The sequence below is a fragment of the Ipomoea nil genome, unplaced genomic scaffold (assembly GCF_001879475.1).
Source record: "Ipomoea nil cultivar Tokyo-kokei standard unplaced genomic scaffold, Asagao_1.1 scaffold3384, whole genome shotgun sequence".
In the NCBI taxonomy this organism is placed as follows: Eukaryota; Viridiplantae; Streptophyta; class Magnoliopsida; order Solanales; family Convolvulaceae; genus Ipomoea; species Ipomoea nil.
Window position 1 is genome coordinate 1049326 of NW_017619812.1, and position 9647 is coordinate 1058972.

Sequence of the window (9647 nt, forward strand, 5' to 3'; positions counted from 1 at the left end):
AGCAGATTCTATCTTAGAGAATCATACTTGGAACTGGTTGTTCTTCCTCCAGGTTGTAAAACCTCGGGATCCTAAGTGGATCACTAGTCGGAAGATAAAACCGGTTGATTATATTGAAGTAAAATGGCTGGGCCTGTAATTGTAGATTACATGCAACGTGAGTGTCACGGTTACTTCGATATAAATATTCTCTTGTGATGAGAATAAAATCCATTAGCATGATACTTGCCAAGGCCATTTAGCGAGACTTGGAAGTTCATCAAAATGGATATATCGCTTTCTTAGTAAACATGGAACGACCTGAGGGTTCGTGGTTCCACGATGTGAAAAGAAAGTGTGTAATTGGTGAGATCATTGTATGGTTCGAAACAATTGCCTTAGTATTTGGCATGTAAGTTTTTGATCATACAATGATGAGTAACGAGTTTAGTATAAACAAAGGTGACAAATGTCTACGTAATGCGTACGATAGACGAGGTTATCACTATTTGTCTATACACGATAAACTCAACGTGGGTAGTAACGATCACATGATCAATTCTACCAGGGTCATGTTAAATTTGAGATTTGACATGAGACGAGTGAGTTTGGCAGATTTAATCTTCGAGATTGAAATCGTGGGAAGACCGTATGGTCTCGTGTTAGGCCTATCTCATTGTGTTGATTGAATCCTTCCAAAGGATGTTAATCAAGTGGCTTGGACACCGTTAGATACTAACGTACAACTAGCCAACAATCACGAAGATTGTACTTCTCACGGAGAATACATTCAGATTATTGGTAGTTTAATAGTATCAAATGGGTTGTTCTAGGCCGGATATTGCCTTTGCGGTTAAGGAACTCGGTAGACATACGTGTAGCCCTAGTGTTGCGCACTAGAAGGCAATAGAAGTTATGAGATACTTAAGGTATGCTCGTGACTTTGGACTGCATAACGTGGGATATCTAGCCGTACTTGGAAAGTATAGCACGGATATCAAAGGACGCTAAGTCCATCAAAGGCTACGTCTTTACGTAGGTCAGTGCAGTCGGTTGGATGGAAATTCTCGAAATGATTTGTGATAGCTAAGATCCGACGGGATCTAAGCTGAGAGCCTTACACTCGTGTCGCGAGCGAGTAGGCCGAATGGCTGTGCAATTATTTCGAGAATGTTCCTAGTGGTAAACTCGTACCTCCAATTTGTGTGCGTTGCGATATTCAAGCCAAAAATGGTTAAGTATAGAGTTAGATATGTAATGGTAGTCTAGACTTATAAGTCGTTGACATAATACCATTAAACAATTTCTCACAACATGGGTTATCTCTATTGACTACGTGATGTCAAAAGATAACGTAGCGGCTGCTAACTCGCTAACCCGAGGGTAAGCAAATGGTTGTGGAGAAATTGGAACGAGGAATGGGTCTAAAGCCCTTGGACTAAAATTTCTATAGTGGACACCCAACCTAGCTGGCACCTAGGTTCAATGGGACAACTAAATTATGGAACAAAGCTTGTCACTATGGGGGTCTCGGACTCCCTACCAGTCCTCGTTAGAAACAGTGACTCCCGCACGAGGCTAGCATGTTGATGTTTTAATGATTCGAATGTCGGTTGACATATGTGAGTATGCAGGATACTCGAGAAAGAATCACCTATGTGAGAGAGAAGTGAGGGTCGCTTCAAAGGAGAATTGATGGGCACAATTCTTAACAAACTCTTGCAGAACCAGGAAGGTGACCCACGACCAAAATGGGCACACTCATGAGAACAGAGCATGGTTGGCAGGTTCCTGTGTGAAATATGTCATCGTCTACACAAACGGCAGTCGGTTCAAAGACATCGCGTTCTACCGTACAGCTAGTAGAGTAAACATGTCTTCACAAGGGAAGGTTCAAAGGGTATAGTGATCCCTACCTACCCTATGCAGGGATTAACCGTTGAACACAGTTTGTTTCCGATTTCAAAATACCCTGAAAATCAATTTTCATTCATGTGAGAGATTGTTGGAAAAAATAGCTTAAAATGGCATAAAATGACAAATTAAGTGCTATTTTGTGGTACAATTATCAGTGGGGTCCACTTCTGATTTGGGTCGGGTCAAAGTGGATTCGGGTTCTTCGTAGTGAGACGAAGAGATTGATATATTGTACGCTCAAAATGGAGAATGGGTGAATGAGATATTGATTCTTAAAGTAGACCCGTTTGAGTTGGAAAATGAAGGGAAAACGTGAGCTTTTGTCCCACATTGGTTTGGGAAGAGGATTTGCCCCGCTATTTATACAAGAGCTCTTTTTAAGCTTATTGAATTGTATAGCATAGGGGCTCTCTCTCGCGTGCAGGAGGGGGGGGGTGCAAATCAAATCCCAGAATGAGATCCGAATCTGAGATTTCTGAATCCAAGCTTAATCTCGTGTGCGCTGGCCCGTTTGTGACTGTTGGGATTTGTTACAGGATCGGCCTGAAGCTCCCGTTTTTAAAACCCATGTTTATGGTTGCCGTTACAGGAGTTGTAGTGGTGCCCCTAAATGCCATAATAAAGGCTATTCACTCCTCAATCCCTATATAAGAAGGAGTTGAGCAGTAGCAGTTTGAACACACAAGAAATATATTTTTCAGCCTCAAAATACTTCTGCTTCTACTCCATTCTTGAAGCCGTGTTCTACCCGTGCTCTAGTTCGCCGGGTTCGTTCGTTTGGGTGCTCAAACGTCGAACCGTTGTACGTTTTATCCTGGGAAACCTAGGCCACAACACTCCTAGCACTTTTGGGAGGTGGCAAATAAGGTTTTAAGGAAAGAAAGGCACCACGCCTAACTCGTACTTTCTTCTTTCTTCCTTCTCCTTCTTTCTTGTTTTGGATTATGCTCTAAGCAAAAATTCGTTCTCCCTTTTGGTTATTACCGTTAAATTGGACTTATAATCTGAGGATTATTAGTTCCAACTTTTGGTTGATATATATTGGTATATCTTTTTATAGATATATATATGTATATATAACTGTTGGTTCCGTTATATATATATATATATTTGTGTGTATATATATATCGGATAAATATCGAATAATATTTTATATACTTGTGTGTGTATATATAAATATTATTTTGGGATATTAAATCGATTTGGTTCATTATTGTACAACAATCATCTCACCCTCTCAAAGTGCATTCGTTCCTAATCAGTTAATAACAGATAATATTATCCTTGCGGGTGAAGTTGGTCACTATTTACGTGGGAAGCGTCAAGGTCAGATTGGTTGGGCCGCACTAAAAATGGATATGGCCAAGGCCTACGACCGCATGGAATGGGGTTATCTGGAGGGTATGATGTCAGCTTTTGGGTTTGCCCGTGGGTGGGTCGACCTAGTGATGTTGTGCGTGTCCTCTGTAAGTTATAATATACAAATCAATGGTGAACCAACAGGTACAATGGTACCTACTCGGGGAATATGTCAGGACGATCCTTTATCGCCTTACCTATTTATTTTGTGCGCTGAGGGCCTTTCATTATGTTAGCAAAATCGGGAAGCACGAGAAATATACATAGAATTTCGATAGCCAGGGGCGCTCCCTCGATTTCACACCTCTTTTTTGCAGACGATAGTTTGTTGTTCTTCAGGGCAACCGATAGGGAGGCTTAGGAGGTTAAACTTTCACTGGATAAGTATAGCGAGGCATCTGGCCAATTGCTGAATTACGAGAAATCAAGCATTATGTTTTGTGTTAATACTACACCAGAAATGTGTACTCATGTAGCTACAGTATTTGGAGTTCGATGTACTACAGATTTTGGAAGATATCTTGGTTTGCCTTCATTTTTTGGCAGGAATAAAGTCTCGGTTTTCAGATATGTGGAGCAAAGAGTACGGGATCAAGTGACTGACTCAGAAATTATTATCCCGTGCAGGTAAAGAGGTCTTACTGAAGAGTATAGCTCAGGCTATGCCGGTTTTCACAATGTGGCGCTGTGTTCGTAATATTTTACTAGTTTGTTCTACACTTCGTTCTAAACATATTTGGATTGGAGGAGGTTGTCCTATGTGTACTTCAGATGACGAAACCATCTCGCATCTTTTCTGTATATGCCCAGCTGCTAGACATCTTTGGGGTGTGGATGATGTTCTCCAAGGTCTGAGCTTTAACCAATTTGTTAGTTCGGTGCTTGATGCTGCTGACTAGGGTTGAACATACTCATGGCTGCGCGCTGTTGATCAGTTTGGTTGGCAAGAAATGATGCTGTCTTTAATGGTAAAGCTTGGTGTGAAACCATGTTGAAAGAATATGTGCTTAGCTTGAATGAGCAATGGCAGTCAACTTATCTGCATCAACCAGACGTAATGCATGGTTCTATAGTGCACACTACTGCTGCAGTTTCCAGTGAGTGGTTGCCTCCGCCTATGGGTTATTTAAAATGTAATATTGATGCTGCTTGTTCTTCGCAAGGTGCTGGTTCAGGAGCTGTTCTACGTGGAAGCAAGGGAATTTTCTTATCTGCAAGGGCTTCTCGATCGTCTTCGATGTGGCATTGATCCGTACCTTGCTGAAACCTTGGCGGTGAAAGAGGCTCTGACTTGGATAAAAGAACGCGGGTCGAATCATATCATTCTGGAATCTGACTGCATGAACTTTGCCTTCGTTCAGTTCCTGTCTTCCAGACTACTCATATGTTGGTGTTTTGATTAAGCAATGTAAATCAATTGCTATGGACATTGGTGATGTTACTGTTCGCTATGTCCGAAGGTCAGCAAACCATGTAGCTCATGTGCTTGCACAGGCAACAGTTTCTATGTCTGTCCTTGGTCTTTATGACTTTGTACCTCCGAGGTGTATCTCGAAGTTGTTTCTGAATTAATCTATTGAAGTTTTGTTGGTTTCAAAAAAAAAAAGATAATTAAATATATAATAATTAAGTAATAAATATGTTTAGGAAAGTAGATGTATTTTGTTAATCCAAATAAAAGAATTTCTTAAAAGAATACAAGTCTTAAATATTTTGTAAAAATTAACATTGATTATATTCTTTAGTGATGTGTCATCCCCTCATTCACCGCCACTGTATAACATTTATACACCATGGTGCATCAAATATTAATCCATAATTTAATTGGAGAAACATTAATAAAATATGCTAGTTGTCTATTATTATATTTAATTTGAAACGCAATTTTAATATTATCATGATTCATGACAACTATTATGCTAGTTGCCTATATATTGTTATATTAAATTGAAAAAAAAAAATCTTAATATTATCATGACGACTAGTCAACTATTATGCTAGTTGTCTATTTGTTATATTTAATTTGAATAAAAAATCTTAATATTATCATGACATGTAATATGTTAGGTTGTATATTGTTATAGTCAACTTATATATTTTGTGTAATTTAGTGGGTATCCAATTGATGAGTCATCTAATTAAACAATCCGCAAATTATATCATGGAAACGTGTTCACCATGCGCATGGTGAACACAGGGGTACGGTATATCCATAATTTTTATGCTGTAGAAATTATGAATTTACAGTATAGAAACTATAAATCTATAGTACGGTATAAAAATTATGAAAGTGCAGTATAGATGTTATAAATCTACAGTATAGAAATTATGAATATACAGTTTAGAAATTATGGATCTATCCCGTGTTCACCATGCGCATGGTGAACACGGTTCCACGGCATAACTATTGTAAACAATCAATTAATCATGCATGTTTAGAGAAATGAAGCCGGCCTTATTATCTCTTGTTTTAATTATTGTTTGAACAATAACACCAACCAAATACTTCTTCTTCTCCCATACACCAACCAAATACATACTAGTATAGCCAATTGGAAATTCTCCCATAGATCCATCAGTAGTTGAGAAAAAGAAGATCAAAGAGAAAAAGCAATTCAATTCAGCAATGGATTGTGTTGCTGTAAGTAGTCTACTAGGAATAGTAGATCAACTACAGCTTCTTCTTCTTCATAATAAAAATAATCCTTCTTGTTTCATTCTTCCTGATGATGCTCAAATCATCCTATCCACCTTAAAGGATAAGCTCCATTTCCTGCAGGCCTATCTTGACAAACCTAAGCTCACAATTACCTCTGATCGCCAGAGCGAGGCAGTGAAAAGGCTGGATGAAGTATTCAGAAATATCAGATATGTTGCAATCAAAGCAGAAGATGAAATCGAGTTCAAACTGGGTGAAGTTTACTTGGCGGCTAACCAGCACCAGCAGGGTGAAGATCTTCATCGGAGCTTGCAACGAGTAGTGAAGGATATTGAGTCTGTTGAAGTGCGCATCAGAGATCTGCAAACCAGACATACAGCAGGTACAGCCTCAATTCATGCTACTCCTTCTTCGTCTTCTTCAAAACCACCTTGTTTACAGCTAGAGAACTTCAGGGATGGTTTTGAGAATACAATGATAGGAATCGAAGGTGATTTTGAGGAAATAAAAGGCATGCTCATTCAAACTTCTTCGTCCACTCAACTACAAGTCCTTTCAATTCTGGGAATGATAGGCACAGGAAGGACTACTTTGGCCAAAAAAGTTTACGGAGATCCATCTATTGTGTCTCACTTTGACATTCAAGCGTGGACGGTTGACGGTAACCGACAGAGTAAGAGAAATATACTGATTGATATTCTAAGTTGTATTGTGTCATTGACCAATGAACAAATCTCCAAACAAGATGATGAGCAACTAGCAGAGCAACTCCGCAAACTTCTGATGGGCCAAAGGTATTTGATTGTCATTGATGAGCTTCGGCCCTCAACGGCATGGGATGAATTGAGTACATCTTTTCCAGATGATAGAAATGGAAGCCGAGTTCTGATAACTACTCAATTTCTCAAAGTGGCTGAATTTGCTAGCAAGTCAGATATGTGGATTTTCAAGACACGTTTTCTGAATTCAGAAGAAAGCTGGAAATTATTAAGCAAAACTGCAACGTCTAATGGAAAATGTAGTAGTCTACCCCCTGAATTTGAGAAAATAGGGAGATGCATTGTTGAGAAATGTATGGGAATACCACTAGTAATTGTTTTGATTGGTGGACTTCTGGCCACACTCAACAACTCACCAAGCCAGTGGGAGGATATTCTGTTCATCATTTCACCATGCAATAGTCGTTTTAATTTATTGCAGTACACAGTTAACGTTTGCTACGACTATTTGCCTACTCACCTAAAAGCTTGTTTTCTTTATCTGGGAGTTTTTCCTATGAATACCGAAATTCATGTCAAAAAATTGATAAAGTTATGGGTAGCTGAAGGATTTGTAAATCCGGAGATGAATAAGAGTTTAGAAGAGATAGCTAAAGATTATTTGTGTGATCTTATCCATAGGAGGCTAGTTCAAATTCACAAGAGGAGTTTGGATAGAAAAATCAAATCATGTATGCTTCAAGAAATGTTACATGTATTTTGCTTGGGAAATGCAATTAAGGAGGATATTATGCTGATGGTTGGTAGGACGGAATATTTTGAAGGGCGTCGTTGGGTAAGTAGTCACTATGGTTGTTGGTCAATTACTAGAAGTTGTTTTTCTAACTCTTCACTTAAAATCCGTTCCTTTTTCTACTTTGAGGAAAATTTATATCTTGCAAAGTGTTGGTCGATATTCTCATCTTTGAAGTTGTTAAGAGTATTGGATTTATCATTAATAAAATATTGGCATGGCATGCCTAGTGAGATTGAGAATTTGGTTCATTTAAGATATTTTGCTTTAACAACTATAGGTTCTGTTTGTAACTCTCAATTGTTTAAGCTCAAAAGTTTGCAAACTCTCATTCTCTCTGCGTGGACAAAGGAGTATCAATTGCAACTGCCATGTGATGTTTTGGATTTGCCATGGTTAAGGCATGTGCGCTTTGACAAGGGATCTTCATCTTTTTATCTCCCCGACTTGGTCCAAAAAAACTTACAAACTCTTTCATGGTTCAAAGTTACCGGCCGGGACTCAAGAACCACAAACTTTACAAAAGTTCCAAATCTGAAGGAGTTGGGGATCTACATTGAAGGTGAAGTATTGCCTAATAATGCTCTTGACAGCCTTGCTGAGTTACATCAACTTGAGAAGTTAAAGGTTAAAACGGGGAGGGTAGAGCGGTTTAATCTCCCAATTTGTTTTCCATCAAACCTCAAGCAATTGACCCTTAGTAACACGTATCTTTCATGGGAAGATATGGACATTATTGGCAAGTTACCCAATCTTGATTTACTCAAATTGAAAGATTTTGCCTTTTGTGGCCCAGAGTGGACACCCAAGGATGGGGAGTTTTTACAACTACGGTTCTTCCTTATTGAACACTCTGATCTCGAATGTTGGAATGCAAATGCAAATCATTTCCCAGTTTTGGAGCGTCTAATTCTAAGATATTGCTTGGACTTGGAAAATCTTCCAAATAATTTTGAGGAAGTTTATACATTGCGATTAATTGAGTTAGACAATTGTTGTTCTTCTCTTGTGACATCTGCGATGGAGATCCAACAAGCGCAACGAGGCTTGGGATATGAAGGACTTGTTGTTCGTGATGTAACTAAGGTCTCTCTCTAGTTCCCTTTTATGAATTATGAATTTTGATAAATAGTTTATGAGTCTTTTGGTTCTATTAATCAACTTTTTTTAAATCCCTCCTTCCTCTCCTATTCTTTCTTAATTGTTCTGGTTTTTAATTTTATTTTTTTATTAGATTGAGCTGCCAACCAATGAAAGCTCGAAAGAAAGGAGCGAGTATGCAATTTGATAATTTTGTGTTTGAGGAAATCTGGTTTAACCAAGGTATGCATACCAAATTACCAATGGAACATCAAAACCTAGCTACCATCTCTTTTAGACATTTTATTTTGGGTATATGCAAAGAATTTTAGCTTTTCCGTTTGTGTTTCTTGAAGGGAATCATATACAAGTTACAATGATGCATTGGCTTCATTCCCAGAAATGCATCCTGGCTGCCTCAAGTTGTGGTGTTCTCATTTGATATGTTGGAATTTTTCATAAGTGATAATCTATTACTGGATAGTGAGATTATTGAAAATGTTAACTATGATTTGGTATTTGGTTCTGAACTTACTCTATCCAGACCATGGTTCTTTGGGTTTATTTGTCTGTTATCACAATGATGTTTCATTGAGTTGTTGTTGGAGTTCATCTTCCATAATGTTGGTTGGTTGGTTGAACTGTTATTGTATCAAAACAATGGTTCATTGAAATGTATGATGATGTTGTATTGTGAAGTTTCATTATTGGAATTCTTATTATGTCTCTTATGATGTTTGTGGTGTGTTGTGAAAATTATGAACTTCCATTTGCAGCTTGTTAATCTCTAATGGTGATTGGTGCCATAAAGGCATATTGGGCTAAACTGGTTGGAATTGGCCAGGTCACATTAGAAATCAATCGTTATATGGTGGACCATGATTCACACAGCTGTGTGGATCATATATGGTCCAAAATGACATCATTCCGTAAACCAATCAAGTAATGACAATGTGCAGTGCAGTACTTTTTTTAATTTATATATAAACGAAAAGCAAACGTTTGGTTTCATTACCTCTCTAGCACGCCATTGTTACATCTCTAATCTTTAGAGCAGTTGTTTTCTTCTCTTTTCGACGCCGTCGTTGCAAGCCTAAATTTTCATTAAGGTGATAATATTGTTTTCTATACTTGTTTTATT

At 38.2% G+C, this 9647-nt stretch overlaps 1 protein-coding gene across 1 annotated transcript; it reads left to right on the forward strand.

Moving 5' to 3' along the window:
* Nucleotides 1-7472: 7472 nt before the first annotated feature.
* LOC109170944 (putative late blight resistance protein homolog R1A-3) lies at nucleotides 7473-9197 on the forward strand. Its single transcript, XM_019320077.1, has 3 exons — nucleotides 7473-8512; nucleotides 8661-8749; nucleotides 8863-9197. Exons 1-2 carry the CDS (start codon nucleotides 7649-7651, stop codon nucleotides 8712-8714), a joined length of 918 nt encoding a protein of 305 aa, XP_019175622.1. The 5' UTR covers nucleotides 7473-7648; the 3' UTR covers nucleotides 8715-8749; nucleotides 8863-9197.
* The last annotated feature ends 450 nt before the right edge of the window (nucleotides 9198-9647 follow it).

Coding starts and splice junctions, on each gene's coding strand:
- LOC109170944 (XM_019320077.1), top strand. CDS start 7,649: ATGCCTAGTGAGATTGAGAATTTGGTTCATTTAAGATATTTTGCTTTA. Junction 8,513..8,660: donor TTGTTCGTGATGTAACTAAG/GTCTCTCTCTAG, acceptor TTTTTTTATTAG/ATTGAGCTGCCAACCAATGA.